General features: G+C 43.6%; 1 protein-coding gene across 1 annotated transcript in view; it reads right to left on the bottom strand.

The window, feature by feature from the left end:
- WRN (WRN RecQ like helicase) overlaps window positions 1-19,338 on the bottom strand; it is a 442,993-nt gene that overhangs the window by 407,204 nt on the left and 16,451 nt on the right. The window contains 1 exon segment of the mRNA XM_030194495.1: window positions 13,761-13,876. Coding sequence (XP_030050355.1) covers window positions 13,761-13,876 — 116 coding nt within the window.

Here is a 19,338-nt window from a genome sequence, read left to right as displayed (position 1 = left end):
CGGAGAAAACACTGAACAAACAGCTCTGCTCGGGAGAGTTCAAACGCAATAAAGAGAGGCACGCCTCTGACGTTTTATTTTTAAATGCCCGTCTATTGCATATTCAAAGATGTGACATCCAAATCAAAAACTGTGTGGAAAACACCAATGGTGACAATCCTCTAAAGTAATGGCAGCGGAAGAAAAGTAAAAATAAAGAAATAAAAAAACAAAATATATATAGGAATAAAAAAAAATAAATATAAAAGAAAAAAAAAAAAAAAGAGAACCAGGGGCTAAAAAATAAAAACAGACCAAGAAGGAACTATATCTGATAATTAGGCATCTAAAAATGCCTCTATAAATAGAATGAGTACCCATGATTTGCTCTTTCACAATATGTATTTTTTAAGTTAGTTTGTTTATAGAAGGCTTATTTGTTGTTCCTTGGTTTTATGACTTATACATTAGGGCCACATTTTACAGTATTTTATCGTGCATTATTCTTATTTTAAGTTTATGGTTCTTATGGATTTTATATCTCTAGTTTAATTTGTCAGTCCTTTTTATGTATTTTATATCCTATAGTACATATATATTTTTTTTTTACATGTATTTATGATAAGAAGGCAGCTAGAAGAGCATTCAACTTTCAGCGAGAATGGGATGGTCAGAAAAAACAGGAATATGAAGACCCACCTTTAACGTATGTATTACCATACACACATATGTCTAGTAAAGTTATACAAATTATTAAAATGCATTGGCTGTTATTGGGGATGCATGAATCATTGAACAATATGCCTAGGTTTGCATTCACACGCAGTACAAATTTGGGGGAATACCTTAATCTGAATAACAACCAGATGATAGAAGGAAAACATTATATACAAGAGGGAGATAAAGGTCATCATATATGTCAATGGTCTGTGTACTGTAAATATGTGTTACAAGTTAAGGAGATTCAGATCCCTAATATGGATGATAAGCAATACAAATTACAGGGAAGAACTGATTGTAACTCAGAAAATTGTGTATATGGTATCCGCTGCCCATGCGGACTTTGGTATATTGGGCAAACGACGCAACAAATTAAAAAGCAGGTAGCTCGGCATTGAAGTAAATTACGAACTAGTCGTATGGATGCTCCTTTGGTTTCCCACTGATCATATAAACAACATGATGTGCAAGATCTCCGATTTGTAGTATTACACCAAATTCAACTGTGCAGAGGTGGTAACATTCCCCGTTTGCTGTTGAGAAAAGAGCAGGGGCTAATTTTCCAATGGAATACGGTAATCCCTCGAGGATTGAATAGAGAAATTGATTGGTTGTGTTTGTGAAAGGGGGAAGGTTAAAAGCTCCGATGTCCTGAACCACCTCATATGCATGTGTGGGCGTTGTTTGTCGGCCCCATGGGTTTGATGTGGTACTGGAGACTGATGACCCTGTGTAGCTGTAAGATAGTATAATTGTATAGTAGATGAGTAGTTGATGACATGGTTGATATTCTGCTGTTTTATATAGACTATCTGACCCCTGAAGACGCTAAAAATAGCAAAACATGTACGTGTCGGGTCACTTCTAGTATAACAAGGGTAACCACAATGGAACGTTTATGAAGAATTTAAAGTACAGACATGGTGATGTTGCTGACGTTGAAGATCATTGAAGGAGTTTTTGCATGTGACACAATTTAGAAGCTGGTGTGGACACGAGGAAGTGGAATTATGGACCTTGCGTAACTCAGACTATCTGGTTTGGAGTGAAACATAACGGATGTGAGAGCAAAGGTTGTGTATCAAAGTTTTCAACTAGTACACACGGAAGGAACTTTCAGTGTCTCATGAGGCGTGCATCTTGAAGATTTGTGGATTAAAACTGTTAACTAGATAATAGTGCAAGCCTGCTGTTCAACATATTAAGCAATTAGTAACTGGATTGGAAAAAGTCATCAACAACAACACAGTCTGTTTTTGTAATTAAGAAAATACTATAGATTGTAGTTTTAGGAATATATGAGATAGGATGAATGTGATATGGTTGAGAATTTGGGTGAATGTTTTATAATAACAGCATTTGAAAAATTATATTTGTAAGAGCATGGTTAAGCATTAATAAAGATTTATGATGAAGAATTACCAGTTGTGATTAGAAGGTATGTGAATTAAAATACGACTGGTTATTTGCAATATACCCATTAGAGAATAATGTATTTATGAGTGACATATTTATGCATGTTTTTTAGAACTCTATTGTGAACCCTGAGGCAGGCTCTCTTTAATGCCGAAACATGGGACTTCCGGTTGGGCTATGGAGGAGTGAAGAGGGGAAATATCGCTGCTCCGGAGCACCCAAGAAATCGGCATTATATTCAGCACCTAAACCTAGCCCAAGAGCATAATAATACATATAAAACGTCCCTGTATACGAAGAAAGTGGTGAGGAGACGGAAAGAGAGTGAATGGCAACGAAATCGACACGAAAAGAAAGCCGCGAAAAAGGGCGGGCTGTGGAAACCAAAATGGCGGAGAAAACTTCGCCGCCGTCCCCTACACCGAGTTCACTATGGACCGCGGAAATAATCACAGAAGTAAAAGCGGCGGTGGAACATGCTATGGACACTAAGATGCAAAAATCATTGATAAATTAGATAGCATGGAGGAGAGGCACGTGTCCATGATGGCGGACATACAAGCAGCGCAGCAGCGGCTTGGGACGGTGGAGGATGAATTAAAGAGCATAACTACCGAACACCCAAAGTTGTCCAAACGGGTGCAGGACTTAGAAGAAAAAATCGACGATCTGGAGAACCGATCGAGGCGGAACAACTTGCGCCTGGTCGGTCTCCCAGAGGCCTTGCCTGACAAAGATCTGCAGAACTTTTTAGAAACTTGGATCCCGCAGGCAGCAGCGCTCCCGGAATTGGCTGGCGACTTTAAGGTGGAGCGAGCACATCGGCTGGGGCAGCGGCAAGCAGGAGGAGATCGGCCCAGAACAGTAATCTTCAAAACGCTCAACTATGCCCATAAAATGAAAATAATACAAGCGCTGCGTGGCGGGAAACATTTGCAATACCAAAACCAAAAAATCCTATGTTTTCAGGATTACTCAGCTAAGGTATCGATCGCGAGAAAGGCTTTTGTACCACTCTGTTCAAAACTGTTTGAGATGAATTGCCGTTTTAGCCTCCTTTACCCGGCAAGACTGAGAATTCAAGATGGAGGTAAAGTGGTCTTTTTTGATCGCGTGGAGGAAGCGAAAATCTATGTGAATAAGTTGCAGGACGACAGACAGCAACCCACATAAGTAACATCATAAAGAAAGACAGATATACCATGTGGAAATCGAGGTGATTTAATTTTGAAGTGGATGTAAAATCACCTGTTTGGCACCTGTTTGGCAGTAGTAATTTTCCAGGACATAGGATGAGTGGAACTGAACCCTAAGTGCACTGCAGATGGATTGAGGGACAAGGCATGGCAATATGGGCCCGGCCACGGAAAGCAGCTGCAGCAGAGAGCATATATGAAGGAGGATATCAACAACTGAAAAGAGTCTAATGAGTGAACATTACATGGTCGGGACAATATAGTCGACAAGCTTCAGTACTTAAAAAAACATGTAACTATTACTGAGCTCAGTAGGTCAACTATTTGATGATTATTATAAACATATCAGACAAGATAATGAATAGCAGGATGGCTGAGGGAGCGTTTGAATGAATGGAGGATTGATGTGATGAGTGGAGTGAGGGGGGTAAGGTGATAAGTTTAAGGCCACCTGAAATGTAAAAGGTTGTGCCCTGCAGTGGTCTATATAACAGAGAATCTAGATGAAGATCATAACTCTAGTACAGGTAGAGTCCATATGGACCAAGATGGACCACAGTGGGATATCTATAGGGGTATATACCACACGGTATAGAATGAATGACTGAATGCCACTGAAGAGGTTACTTAGTTTAACTTAAGTAGAGAGCGTACTTTCCATTACAACAACTATTATTTTTTTGGGCTATATACCAGACTATGTAGTGGCAGAGAGAAGTCTGAAGAGTGGCTGAGAGGAGGCATGATTGAATGATTTCTGAGGGACAATGTTATGTTTAAAGGAATGGAGGGAGGGGACGGATCCGAATAGCGGAGGAGGGATTGGGTGATTTGTAAGTGAAAGGGTGGGTAGCTCCAAGTCCAGAACGGAATGGATTCGGGGAACCGAATGGGAGGACTGGGGAAAAAAGGGAAGGAGGGGGGAGATGGGAGTTTGGGGAGTTGGGAGGGTTTTTGGGGGGGAGGGCATTGCGCACAATTTGTAGAAGCACTGGATAGGGGGAAAACTGAGAATTTGGAACATTCAAGTCTGGAGGGGGGGCGGAGGCTGGGACGCCCTCTCACAAATAAGAGAAGAAAGACACTGGAGGGCATTGTCTATAGGGAGAGATTAGGGGTAGGTTAATATGCCTAGCTTAAAATTTACTACCTGGAATGTTGGAGGGATTCACTCCCCAATAAAGAGGCATAAAATCTTGAAAACACTTAGAGACAGGGGGACCTCCGTTGCCTTTTTGCAGGAGACACACCTTTCCGCGATGGAACATGCCAAGCTTAAAAGATGGTGGGTGGGCAATCTTGTAGAAGCCCCAGCAAAAGGAAGGAAGGGGGGTGTAGTAATTTTATTCAAGAAGGGTCTGCACTTAGAGATAAAGAAGGTCATTGTGGACCCAGATGGCAGATATGCTCTGGCCTCGGTAATCCTTGAGCGCCAACCTATGCTATTGTGCAATCTTTATGCCCCAAACATCTTTGATCGAACATTTTATACAAAGGTGATCAGACAGATATTGGACATGGGTGATATCCCGATAGTATTAGGAGCAGACCATAACGATGTGGCAGATCCTCAAATGGATAGATCCAACCCTACTGATAAAGAATTAACAAAGATAGTGAGAGGGGTGAACTTATTAGGGTCAGCATTGGGTCTGGTGGATGGGTGGCGAACACTAAATCCTTTGGAGAAGGACTTCACACACATGTCAAGGGCCCACTCCACACTATCTAGAATAGATTATCTGCTAATATCAAGAGAACTTTTCACGCAGGTTGAAAACACAAAAATAGGGCCCATAATGATATCCGATCATGCCTGGGTAGAGTTAAGCCTTCAAGGAGGGCGCTCTGGGCAAATGGAGAGCGGTTGGAGATTTCCCTCGCACCTATATAGAGATAGAAACTTCACTCCATTCTTACTCTCCAAGTGGCAACAATATAAAATAGATAATGAACAGCATAGATCAAATGTAACCCTGTTCTGGGAGACAGCAAAGGTGGTGCTCAGGGGAGAAATCATTTCATATGTGAGTCACCAAAAGAAAGTGAGGAGGCGAGAGCTTTTGCGTCTAGAAAAACAAGTGACTGTCCTACGACAGCAATATGGAGTGAGTCATTCATTGCGAATAAAGAAGCAATTATTGGAAACCCAACAAACATTAAACGAGTTCATACATTTAGAGGCAAAGAAATCATGGGCGTACTACAAATATCAGCTTTATAAGTTCGCGAATAAAGGTAGCGCTCTCCTGGCTAGATTAGCAAAGGGTAGTATGGGTCGGAGTAAGATAGCCACACTGGTGGATTCTAAAGGGAAGCGTGTGAATGATGATAGCAATCAACAAAGTGTTTCGGGAATTTTTTGCTAAACTATATGAGTCACAGCAATCTCAGTTGGTAGATAGTGACGTTTATCTGAATAGCATAGAGCTTCCTAGAGTAACGAGTGAAGAATTATCACAGTTGAGTGCCCCAATAGACACAGAGGAAGTGGCATGGGTAATCAAGCAAAGTGCTCTGGGAAAGGCGCCGGGTCCTGACGGGCTCCGCAATGAGTTTTATAAATTATTACAGGACGATATTGGTCCGGTCCTGACAGAGGTTTTTCAGGAATCTGTCCAACAAAGAGCCCTCCCGAGACATCTGAACACAGCACAGATTATAGTATTAAGGAAGCCAGGTAAACCTGAAGATCAACCAGAATCTTACCGTCCCATATCCCTACTTAACACCGAGGTCAAACTTTTGGCCAAGATATTGGCAAACAGACTGGCAAGAGTATTACCATCCTTAGTAGCTGAGCCCCAAGTGGGGTTTACTCGGGGAAGGGTTATAGCCAAAAATATAAGACGGATCCTGGCGGCTTTGGAGACAATTGGATTGGAAGGACACCCAGCTTTACTCATCAGCTTTGACGCTGAAAAAGCGTTTGACAGAGTGGACTGGGGCTTCATGTTTGGTATATTAAAGGCTTACGGGATAGAAGGTTGGTTTAATGAGAGCTGTGCAAACATTGTATGAAGACCCTGAGGCCTGTGTGTACGCAAATGGTATAACTTCAGATAGATTCAAGATTAGAAGAGGAACTAGACAGGGGTGCCCTCTCTCCCCTTTACTATTTGTTTTAACTTTGGACCCACTGCTGCGGGAACTGCAGCTTAATCCTGATGTGAAGGGGGTACATGTAGGGGACTTTCTCTTTAAAACAGCTGCGTTTGCAGATGACCTATTGGTATTGCTAACTGAACCTAGAGATTCCCTGCCCTACCTGATGGAGAGTCTGGCGGAATATGGGGACTTCTCTGGTTTCCGATTAAATCTTTTAAAATCAGAAGCGTTGGCTAGTTCAGACGATTTACAGAAGTTGTGGGGAGCGGGATTCCCATTGCAGTGGGCAAACGACTCATTTAAATATCTAGGAATCCAGCTGGCAATGAGCCCGACAAGGTTATATGAAATTAATGTGCAACGGTTCCTCCGGGAGACAAAGGAGAAACTGATGAACTGGGCTAATTTGCCATTAACTTTGTTGGGACGATTGCATTTGTTCAGAATGATGATCTTCCCTAGATGGCTTAGAGGCATATTTTCAAAGCACTTTGGGAGGCTAAGTTCATTAGGTTTCTATGGAACTTTGGGAGGCTAAGTGCTTTGAAAATGAGCCTCTTTATCTTCTACAAACCCTTCCTCTGTGGCTACTCAAAAAAGATTTAGAAACCCTTAGGAAATTAGTGATGAAATTTTGCTGGGGGGGTAGAAAATCTAAAGTGAGATGGAAATACTTATTAGGGGCACAAAAGATGGGTGGCTTAGGACTCCCAGACATCCGAAAGTATAACCAGGCGTGCCTGTTAAGACACTTGAAAGATTGGTTGATGGCTTCAGATACCTATACACATGTGGAACTTGAGCGAGACCTCTTCAGGCCTTGGCACCTGGTATCCTTGATACATTCTCCAAGGAGAGATTTACCAGAAAAAGTAAGAGGAAGTGTGCTGTTAAAGTCAATGAGACATGTGTGGAAAACGGTGCTCATGTATTGGGGGCAGGATAGTAGAGGAAGTGTGTGGTTACCTTTGAGGGGGAATGTTTCATTCAGGCCCGGAGATGAAAATAGGATTTTCCGACTATTAGAGAGTAAGGGAATCCATTCGATGGACGAGTTGGTAAGGGAAGATGGATCCTTACTCTCGTACACTGACTTCTTGGAGAAGTGTGGGCAGAAAACGGCTGCCTGGCTGGCGTACAGGCAGTTATCTCACTATGTGAACACCCTCCCACCAGATAGTCTACACCCACGATTTGGGAGACAATTAAGAGAATTATTAGAAGGAGATGCAGCGGGGCAAATCTCAGTGTCCTGGTTTTACAATAAATTAGGTAGGCTCGCAATGGAACGGGACCTGACAGAGGTAGCAAATAGATGGAGCATAGAGTCAGGCAGAAACATCTCCACACAGTTAATATCGTCAGCTCTTCAGAGTGGGGTAGCCATAGTTCACAGTGCAGAATTACAGGAGTGTCACTTTCGCACTATCCATCGGGCTTACTTCTCTCAGAGACAAGCTTTTAGAGCAGGAGTTTTGACCACACAGAACTGTAGGAAATGTCTTAGGTTGGAGGCAAACTTATTCCATGGGATCTGGCAATGTAGGTCAATATCATCATTCTGGGCGGCAATTGGTAGATACTTGACAAGGGTGTTGGGGCGCACAATCAGTATAACATTTGAAAGAGCTATATTCAGTATGCCTAGACTCTGGATGGGAACCACGAGGGGAGAGAAATTGTTTCTTAGCAAGGCCTGCATTTTGGGGAAAAAATGCATCTTACTACACTGGACTGCTGATTGCCCACCATCCTTTTGGCACTGGAGGAATAGACTCCAGGAACTGCTGACATGGGAGTCTAGAGGGGCGGGACTGTCACCGGGAAGGCAGCGGAGGTTTCTAGCAATATGGGGGGCATATATAAACACTATATCACCTAAGGCGAGAAGCCATATCTTGAATAGACTTCCCTGGGACCAGTAAAGGGAATTTGACAATAAGCAATGCGCAGGGAGGGGAAGGGAGGGGAGGGGGGGAATTTGGGGGAATAAGGAAAAGAGATTTGGTTAGGTAGATTAAAGGCTGGATAGGGCTCTGTTTATCAGGATCCTACCTGACATTTGTTTAATGAGTTTCAATATATATCACGGTTAATTCTCGTTTCAGGGAAGGTTTTAGATGATTGAGGCTCAGGTCATCTTGAAGTTAATAAAGTTAATAAAGTATACCAACTTGAGAAGGGAAGGGAAAGGGGTGGGGGGCATAGGGGGGAGAAACGTTTCTAAAGCATAACTTAGATGGTTGTTTTGCACTATCTTTAACCCTGGTATACAAGAGGTTATTGCCGCAATATTAAGCGGACATATATGTGATCTGCTGTTTCTGTAGATCAGGATAGGTTAATAATCAGCAATACACAACAAGAGTTATTATTTGAATTCAGTATTTTATTTAGAAGTTCATGTAACAACAAAGATATAAATATTATGTTCACAGGCACAAAGGTTTGGGGGGGGGAGAAAATGTGGGGGGGAAAAAAACCTAGATAATAGAAATTAATGATTTCTTCATATGTTATGTTATTTACACAATTTTACATCGAAATGTATATTCATGTATAACATGCTGAACCATCAATAAAAACTGTTGAAACATAATGCCGAAACATGGCCCGTGTCGGGTCCTTTGCGTCCAAGCAGTGAATAAAGCATCTTTTAAAGCACCACCTCCTGTGTTGGATCGTGCTTTGGCCAACCTCTACTCTTTTGTTCCTGTCCTGTGATGATGACATCAGCAGGGTGATATTGCTCAATGTGCCCCAAAGAGAAACAAGTGTCTTTCTTTAACTTCACATCAGTTGTAACCTACATGCCTGTATTACAGCAGAACATTTATGATCAGTCATGGAGGCATTAGTCTTGTCAAGACGAGTTTATGCACTCAGCTCCTGAGTTTATGTTTAATCATTTTTATTGTCAACAAATGCTTCATAATACATCACAGGCGTGAAATGAAACTTGCAAACCAGATCAGCCATGTTGAAATTAACATTATACAAATAGTGTGTTACCACCCCAAACCCCAAACAGAGTAACTTCCCCCCACTCCCCCTTATCCCCCCCCCCCCCCCCCCCCCATGCGAGTCATTTAAATGTTCAGAATATGACTTCTCGCTCGAGGGCATAGTCAACCACAAAGGTTCCCACAGTTTGCGGAACTCCTCTCCCTCTGTGCTGTCCAATGCTCGCACCCTGCATCTATCGAGCTTCATTTGCTGTATCATCAGTGCACGCCAACATGTCAAACATATGACCGCCAGGATTTCAAAATTGTGGCGATCCCAAATAATATCGCCCACTGCACATATATCTTAAACCCTTGTGGTGGCATCTCTGTAAATTTATAGGTGTAAAATAGAATCAGAGGGTCACACACCAAGGAGCACCCCCATTGTGTGTGTAGGGAATGAAGGACAGCTCCCCAAAATTGTTGTACCAGCTTCTGAGTTTATGAATTGCTGTTTTGTAAAGGTCCAGGAATGGATGAAAATAAGTTGGTTGAAGATTATTAACCCAGGAAAAAAAAACACAAATGTGGGTGGGGGCAGCATCCAGATCATTTCCAAATGAGTCCCCTTACATGGTGAGAGGATTAAGATCACCTTAAAGCAAGTGCAAGAAGCCTTGGGGTTAAGTACATAAGTAATGCCACACTGGGAAAAGACCAAGGGTCCATCAAGACCAGCATCCTATCCACGACAGCGGCCAATCCAGGCCAAGGGCACCTGGCAAGCTTCCCAAATGTACATACATTCTATACATGTTATTCCCGGAATTGTGGATTTTTCTCAAGTCCATTTAGTAGCGGTTTATGGACTTGTCCTTTAGGAAACCGTCTAACCCCTTTTTAAACTCTGCCAAGCTAACTGCCTTCATCACGTTCTCCGGCAACGAATTCCAGAATTTAATTACACGTAGTTTCATCCTAGTATTTTTGGAAAGCGTGAACAGACGCTTCACATCCACCTGTTCCACTCCACTCATTATTTTATATACCTCTATCATATCTCCCCTCAGCCGTCTCTTCTCCAAGCTGAAAAGCCCTAGCCTCCTTAGTCTTTCTTCATAGGGAAGTCGTCCCATTCCTGCTATCATTTTAGTCGCCCTTCGCTGCACCTTTTCCAATTCCACTATATCTTTCTTGAGATGCGGCAACCAGAATTGAACACAATACTCAAGGTGCGGTCGCACTATGGAGCAATACAACCGCATTATAACATCCTCACACCTATTTTCCATACCTTTCCTAATAATACCCAATATTCTATTCGCTTTCCAAGCCGCAGCAGCACACTGAGCAGAAGATTTCAGTGTATTATCGATGACGACACCCAGATCCCTTTCTTGGTCCGTAACTCCTAACGTGGAACCTTGCATGACGTAGCTATAATTCAGGTTCTTTTTTCCCACATGCATCACCTTGCACTTGCTCACATTAAACGTCATCTGCCATCTAGCCGCCCAGTCTCCCAGTCTCGTAAGGTCCTTCTGTAATTTTTCACAATCCTGTCGCGAGTTAACGACTTTGAATAACTTTGTGTCATCAGCAAATTTAATTACCTCGCTAGTTACACCCATCTCTAAATCATTTATAAATATATTAAAAAGCTGCCCTTCTCCATTGTGAATACTGCCCATTTAACCCCACTCTCTGTTTCCTATCCTTCAACCAGTTTTTAATCCACAATAGGACATTTCCTCCTATCCCATGACCCTCCAATTTCCTCTGTAGCCTTTCATGAGGTACCTTGTCAAATGCCTTTTGAAAATCCAGATACACAATATCAACCGGCTCCCCTTTGTCCACATGTTTGTTTACTCCTTCAAAGAATTGAAGTAAATTGATCAGGCAAGATTTCCCCACACAAAAGCCGTGCTGACTCGGTCTCAGTAATCCATGTCCTCGGATGTGCTCTGTAATTTTGTTTTTAATAATAGCCTCTACCATTTTCCCCGGCACCGACGTCAGACTCACCGGTCTATAATTTCCCGGATCTCCCCTGGAACCTTTTTTAAAAATGGGCGTTACATTGGCCACCCTCCAATCTTCTGGTACCACGCTCGATTTTAAGGATAAATTGCATATCACTAGCAGTAGCTCCGCAAGCTCATTTTTCAGTTCTATCAGTACTCTTGGATGAATATCATTCGGTCCAGGAGATTTGCTACTCTTCAGTTTGCTGAACTGCCCCATTACGTCCTCCAGGTTTACCGTGAAGTCAGTAAGTTTCTCCGACTCGTCCGCTTGAAATATCATTTCCGACACCGGTATCCCACCCAAATCCCACCCAAACAAAGTCAAGCAAAAAAGATCGGAGCAGCGTCTCGTCTCTATAAAATCAAACAGAGCTAGTATTTTCAATGGGTTTTAAAGTCTCCTGCCAGGCAAGCCTGTATGGCCAAAACACAGCTGTGTCGAGTCCCTTTCTCCCTGCTATCCTTTGGCTAATAAAGTTTTTTAATTTTTTACAAGTGTCGTCTTTTTTATGTTTTTTACTTTTTTATGAATTCATATTTTTAAATACAAATTTAATATATTCTTGTTTTTAATTTTTTATTTTTGTTCCTGTTAGTCATCTTCGCTGTTTTGCTTTTTGGTTGTTTTTCTTGCGAAGACTGGTTACTTCTGTTTTTTTGTACTACCAGGAGATGGACGTCCACATTTTGGGTCCTCCCTAGTCCCACCCAAAACAGACCACATCTCCTTGAAATACGAACTTACTGCAGTATAAGACGTCCATATTCTGCCTTTGTAAAATTGGAATCTGGACATTCATGCAATATGAACATCTAAATGCCAATTTTCAGATGTCCAAAATAGGAACAGAGCTTCTAAAATAATCACCTTTATCTCCCACAGGTGTCTTTCAGTTTGGATTGCTATGTTTAATCCACATAAACAAATTAATGCCAAAATCTATATTGTACATGTCATTTTGTCGAACTAGCAATAATCTGTGGGTAACTTTCAAGAGATTTGTCCCCTTCACTAGACAAATACAAAACGAGCTAGGTATGAAATTTCCAGAATATACAAGGCAATTATAGGGTATTTATTTAACTTATTTATTTTATTTGACATTTATATCCCACAGTATTCCCGCCCATGGGCAGGCTCAATGTGGCGTACAATAGTTAATAAGCAATCAGTAGTACAAAATACAGTATACAAGGTCACAAGAGGGAGAAAGAAATAACTGAGGAGGAAAAGGAAGAGAAGGGAGGTGATGAATTATCACAGAGAGGGCCGTGGGTTAAAAGGGTGTGGCACTAGAAGGGCTCGTAGCGTATGCTCTGCCAAAAAGGAAGGTCTTGAGTCACTTCTTGAAGGTCGGGTGATCTGGAGTGAATTTGACCTCTCGAGGCAGCCCGTTCCACAATTGAGCACTGAGATAAGGGAAAGAGGAACCATAGATGGTCTTATATTTGAGGCCACTAGGAGCTGGGTAGTGGAGATTGAGGTACGAGCGGGCCGACCTTCGGGAGTTCCTGGGCGGCAGGTTAATGAGAGTGTGCATAAAGGAAGGGGCTTCTCCATAGATGATTTTGTGCACCAATGCGCAGATCTTGAACACGATGCGGTCCTTCACAGGAAGCCAGTGCAGCCGCTCACGTAGTGGTCTCGAACTATCAAATCTCGATTTGCCGAAGATAAGTCCAGCTGCTGTATTCTGAGCAGTTTGCAATTTTTTAGGAGCATGTTTGTGCATCCCCCGTAGATACTGTTGCAGTAATCAAGACGGCTAATTACCAGAGACTGGACTAGACTGCACTACAATGGTAAAGTGGTGGCACTGGCTGAGAACTATCACTGCAATGGCAAGTTCACACTAGAGAAGTGGTACAAATAGGGGAAGAAATCCAAGCAGCTGTGAATGGAAGCTCAGGGCACTGTAATCCAAGAAGAGGTCAGTTCTGACTGAGCTGGAAGCCCAAAGGACCAGAAAGAAACCAAGGCCACAGCTAGCTATGTGTGGCCGGTGCAGCTGCACAGGGCTCAAGGGAGGTGAGGGCACCAAAACTGCGCCCCATCCATTGGTCTACCTTGCTCAGCCATGACACAGTGGGCGGGGCAGAAGCACTTGGGAGCATGCCTCACAGGGCATATTTCCGAGTCACTACACTCCAGGAAGATACTTCCATCCCCTGCCTACCAAAAACAAATTCCTGCACTCAGTCTCCCAGGAGCTCAGTCCTACCTAGTAAATATCAGAGAAATAAGAAGCCTGAGAGACTGAGTTCATACTTCATATACCTTGAATTAGGAGTGATGTTCATTACAGTATGGTATGCACAAAACTAAACCATTAAGAGTCATTGTCCCTGAAAGATTCTGTTACCTGATATCCTCTGACAGTAAAGAGCAGTCACTGGCTTCATAACTATACAAGATGGATCCATGAAATGCTAGAAAAGGAAGCCCACTCTCCAAAACATTCTTCTGGGTGACAGATTTCTGTGCAAAATGAATGAGTGGAACAGTTTTGGTGGGGTTTTATTGATATAACATTTGACTTAACACTGTGAAAATCCTCATACTGCTCAAACTTTCACTTTATGTTCCCTTTATCTATAAATTCAGAATATTCTCCCTTCTGCCCTGTTCAACGGCTGATAATGATTTTAAATAATGCTAAACCTTATTTTAATTCTATAAAATCATACAGCAAATTACAAAGTAAAAGAAAACAAAATATCAATCTCATATGAAATGCAAAGTTACATATTATGATTTTTTACAATGGGCTCCTTTTAAAAAGTTGTGCAAGTGATTCCGGCACAGCAAATGTGATAAAGCCCATTTAATTCCTAGGAGCTTCGTCACATTTGCTGTGACGGAATCACTAGCACAGCTTTGTAAATGGAGCCCCTTACTATATTCCAGAGATGTTATACCCAGAGGTGTAACCAGACCTTGATTTGGAAGGGAATATGAGCCAAATGTGTGTGTGTGGGGGGGGGGGGGGGGGGGGAGCACATTTTGCCCCTCCTCCCCACCACTCTCAAACCTGGTCAAAACCCCACATACCTGAGCTGCAGCGCTGCCTGCCCTGCTTTTCCACCCTGGTGCACATGCTCATTTTTAGTGAAACCAAACTAGCCAACCTTTGGGGAGCCCCAAACTCAAATTGGGGGACCCAAGCCCAAGCCCCCCCCCCCCCCCCACCCGTGTCTATGCCACTGGATACACCACATAAGGAAAAAAGCAAGAAACATTAGATAAAACTCAAAAGAGGAATCATGTGCCTGATTAATATGTTTTCCTTACACCACAGGATTAAACGTAACCAACTTTGCTTTTTCTGTCAAAAAATAAAATAAAAAATTACTGAATCAAGAAAACAAGTGAGCAACTCTCAAGCTTAAAGTGCTCAGTGTTATAATCTGTCCTTTTTTCTCAAGCAGCCCATTCACAGACAATAATACACTTACAAACTGAACTTACAAAGAAAGGTTGGCCCATACAGCTCAAGTAAAAGCACTGTCCTTGATGGAAGACTAGTCCAAGTAGTAGTGAGACATGAAGGTATGAAGTAAGAACCATGTAGCTACTTTCAATAACCTGTCCAGTTAAGCAGACTTCAAGAAGGCTATAATAGCTGCAATGGGTCTGATTTTAGAAAGTTTAACTTTACAGACTAGTATTAGTCTGACCTAGAATGGCTATTCATATGTTATGTTCTTATGTAGAATTTTTAAGAAATTTCATTTGTTGTAAATGGTAAGAGATCTCTTTTCCAGTCCAGAGTGTGCAGGAACTTTTCATGGATGCTTGTGTGATTTAGGGTAAAATGTAGGAAGTACAATTTCTTCAATCACATGGAAAAAAAAAAAGAGTGACCAGCTTTAGTAGGAATTTAGGATCGCTACAATGAACTACTTTGTTATTTTCTTATTTTTCATTATACATATCAAATGATAGCTTGTACAGAAAAAAACGATTGTAAAATAACAAAACTGTAGATAACACCTGCAAACCAACTAAAGGAAAGAGAGGGGAAAAAAAGATGCAAATAAAAATCAATTAACCTGTTAACCTTCCAGCTAAAGCCCACAAGATTAGGAAAGATCCAATATCAAATAGGAAAAAAAAGATACCACACAAAAAGAACTGCTTTGTTATGATAAAAATGAGTGCATAGTTCATAGGTAACCAATGCTTGACGTTTGTTTCTTCTAGTTGCAAATAGCTGCCACTAAAAAGAGCATCTTCCAAGTGAGGTGCTTGACAGATGTGGATGCCACGGGCTCACAAGGAGATTTTATTAGATGTTAGAATGACAGTCAGTCAGGTCCCATGACATATCAGTGGTTTGATATAAAGCAGTCTGTTTATGAGCCTGGAAATAACAGAACACCATGAAGCCAGAAATCTAAGGGGACATAATAGGCTGAAAGAGAGCTGAAACATCCTCTGTTGGAGGACATTTGCAGTCCAAGGTCATATAGATGATAAACATTTTGTAGTATAATATTTGGAGGACACTAAACAGATTCATGACAGTTGTGAAAAAAAAGGGAAAGGGAAATGGGACTTGATATACGCCTTTCTGAGGTTTTTGCAACTACATGGTTTACATATATTCAGGTACTTATTTTGTACTAGGGGCAATGGAGGGTTAAGTGACTTGCCCAGAGTCACAAGGAGCTGCAGTGTGAATCAAACTCAGTTCCCCAGGATCAAAGTCCACTGCACTAACCACTAGGCTACTCCTCCAGAATAGCCATACTGGATCAGACCAAAGGTTCATCTAGCCCAGTATCTTGTTTCTAACAGTGGCCAATCCACCTGGCAGAAACCCAAAGAGTAGCAACATTCCATGCTACCAATTCAAGAGTAAGCAGTAGCATCCCCCATGTCTATCTCAATAGCAAACTATGGACTTTACTCCAGGACCTTGTCCAAACCTTTCTTAAACCCAGATACATTAACTAACTTCTGCAAACTACTGAAGACCCATCTCTTTAACAAGGCATACCACAAAGATCAATAAATCTGAACTCCTCCACATACACCCAGAATTGTCTTATAATATCTACTTGCTATACTACTATCATGTTTTTTTTTCTTTATAATGTACCCAAGATCCTTCTCAATACTAAAAGTCTATCTTGTTCTACATTGCCACCATTCATGATGTATTGTAAGCCACATTGAGCCTGCAAAGAGGTGGGAAAATGTGGGATACAAATGCAACAAATAAATAAATAAATAAATAACTGATATCACCACATTCTCCGGGAAATGAGTTCCAGAGCTTAACTATTGAGTGAAAAATAATTTGCTCTATTTGATTTTAAAGTATTTGCATTTAACTTCATTGAGTGTCCCCTAGTCTCTGTACCTTTTTGAAAGAATAAAACAAAAAAAAAATTTTTGAGTCACTTATACACATTCTACACCAGACTTAAATCATATCTCCCCTCAGCCATTTCTTTCCCAAACTAACGAGCCCTAAACTCCTTCGCCTTTCCTCATATGAGAGGAGTTCCATTCCCTTTATCATTTTGGTCATTCTTCTCTGAACCTTTTCTAATTCCGCTATATCTTTGAGATAAGGCGACCAGAACTGAACTCAATACTCAAGGTGACATCGCACCATGGAGCAACACAGAGGCATTATAGTATTCTTAGTATTATTTTCCATCCCCCTCCCAATAATTCCTAGCCTCCCATTTACGTTTTTTGGCTGTGACCATGGCTGCCGCCACACACTGGCCAAAAGATTTCAGCGTATTGTCTACAATGACACCTAGATCTTTTTCTTGGGTGCCGACTGCCAAAGTGGACCCTAGCATCAGTTATCTATGATTTGGGGATTATTCTTCCCAATGTGCATCACTTTGCATTTGTCAACATTAAATTTCATCTGCCATTTGGAGGCCCAATTTCCTAAGGTCTTCCTGCAATTTGTCACAGTCCGCAAGTGTTTCAACAACCTTGAATAGTTTTGTGTCATCTGCAAATTTAATCACCTCACTTGTTCTGATTTCTAGATCATTTATAAATATACTAGCCGTTAAGCCCGTTAAAACGGGCAAGTATTGGTATGCTCTATTTTGATGTATAACTCCCTCCCTCCCTCCCCTCGGCTCCCCGCCCTTCCTCCTTCCCTCCCTCCCAGCTCCAAGGCCCGATTCCCTCCCAGCTCCATGGGCCCCCCCTCCGTCCCTCCCAGCCAGCTGCAAGGCCCCCCTCTGTACATCCCTCCCAGCTCCAAGGCCCCCCTACTTCTGACCTCCTATGTCCAGCATCCTCCCTCCTTCCCTGCCAGCTTCAAGGCCCCCAGTCTTTCCCTCCCTCCCTAGCTCCAAGGCCCCATTCCCTCCCCTCCCAGCTCCAAGGCCCTCCGTCCCTCCCCTCCCTCGCAGCTCCAAGGCCCCCTCCTCCTTCTGAGCATTTATCCTGCCTTCCCCTCCCCCCCCGAGGTCGCTGTTGTCGCCGCTACCGCTCCCCCCCCCGAGGCGCCACCGGCCCCTCCCTCCCCGCTCCAAGGCCCGATTCCCTCCCAGCTCCAAGGGCCCCCCTCCCTCCCTCCCAGCCAGCTGCAAGGCCCCCCTCTGTACATCCCTCCCAGCTCCAAGGCCCCCCTACTTCTGACCTCCCATGTCCAGCATCCTCCCTCCTTCCCTGCCAGCTTCAAGGCCCCCAGTCTCTCCCTCCCTCCTAGCTCCAAGGCCCCATTCCCTCCCCTCCCAGCTCCAAGGCCCCCCCGTCCAAGCCAGCTCCAAGGCCCCCTCCGTCCCTCCCTTCCCCTCCCTCGCAGCTCCAAGGCCCCCCTCCTCCTTCTGAGCATTTCTCCTGCCTTCCCCTCCCCCCCCCCGAGGTCGCTGTTGTCGCCGCTACCGCTCCCCCCCCCCCCCCCGAGGTCGCCACTGGCCCCTCCCTCCCAGCTCCAAGGCCCGATTCCCTCCCAGCTCCAAGGGCCCCCCTCCATCCCTCCCAGCCAGCTGCAAGGCCCCCCCTCCTCCTTCTGAGCATTTCTCCTGCCTTCCCCTCCCCCCCCGAGGTCGCTGCTATCGCCCCTCCCCCCCCCCCCGAGATCGCCACCGGCCCCCTCCACCCGGGCCCTCTGTTCTACATTTAACTTACAGCGCCGAAACCGCAGGCAGATCAGCTCCGTCGGCCTTCCTTCTCTGCCTGTGTCCCGCCCTCGTGTGACGTAACGTCAGCGAGGGCGGGGCACACAGGCTGGGAAGGAAGGCCGACGGGAGCTGATCTGCCTGCGGTTTCGGCGCTGTAAGTTAAATGTAGAAGAGAGGGCCTGGCCTGGTGGAGGGGGTTGGCTGCGACCTTGGGGGGGGGGACGGCAGCGGCGACCTGCAGGGGGGAGCGGCAGCGGCGACCTCCGGGGGGGGGGGGGGGGTAGCGGTACCATTAGCGGCAGCGTCGACGGTCCGTGTGGCAGTGACTGCACTCCTCCTCAGCGCAGAGTTTCCCTCTCTGTTCCGTCATCACGTCTTGACGTGGGGGCGGGACAGAGAGGGAAGTCTCTACTGCGCATTTGCAGGTGAGTCGGTCACTTGCCATTTATAGGTTTGATTAAAAAGTACTGGTCCCAGTACATATCCCTGCAGTACTCCACTATGCACCCTCCTCCACTGAGAAAAATGGACATTTACCCTACCCTCTGTTTTCTGTCCAATAAGTAATTCCTAATCCACAACAGAACATTGCCTCCTATCCCATGACTCTAATTTTCTCAGGAGTCTCTCATGAGGAACTTTGAGAAACGCTTTCTGAAAAATCTGCATACACTATATCAACTGGATCACCTTTATTGATATGTTTATTCACGCCTTCAAAAACATCAAGCAAATTGGTAAGACAAAACTTCCCTTGGCTGAATCCATCTCTGTCGCATTAAAACATGTTTACCTATGTGTTACATAATTTTATTCTTTATAATAGTTTCC

This window comes from Microcaecilia unicolor, chromosome 2, assembly GCF_901765095.1.
Source record: "Microcaecilia unicolor chromosome 2, aMicUni1.1, whole genome shotgun sequence".
Lineage (NCBI taxonomy): Eukaryota > Metazoa > Chordata > Amphibia > Gymnophiona > Siphonopidae > Microcaecilia > Microcaecilia unicolor.
Note: the sequence above shows the minus strand (reverse complement) of the source record. Positions and strands in the feature narration are given on the sequence as shown.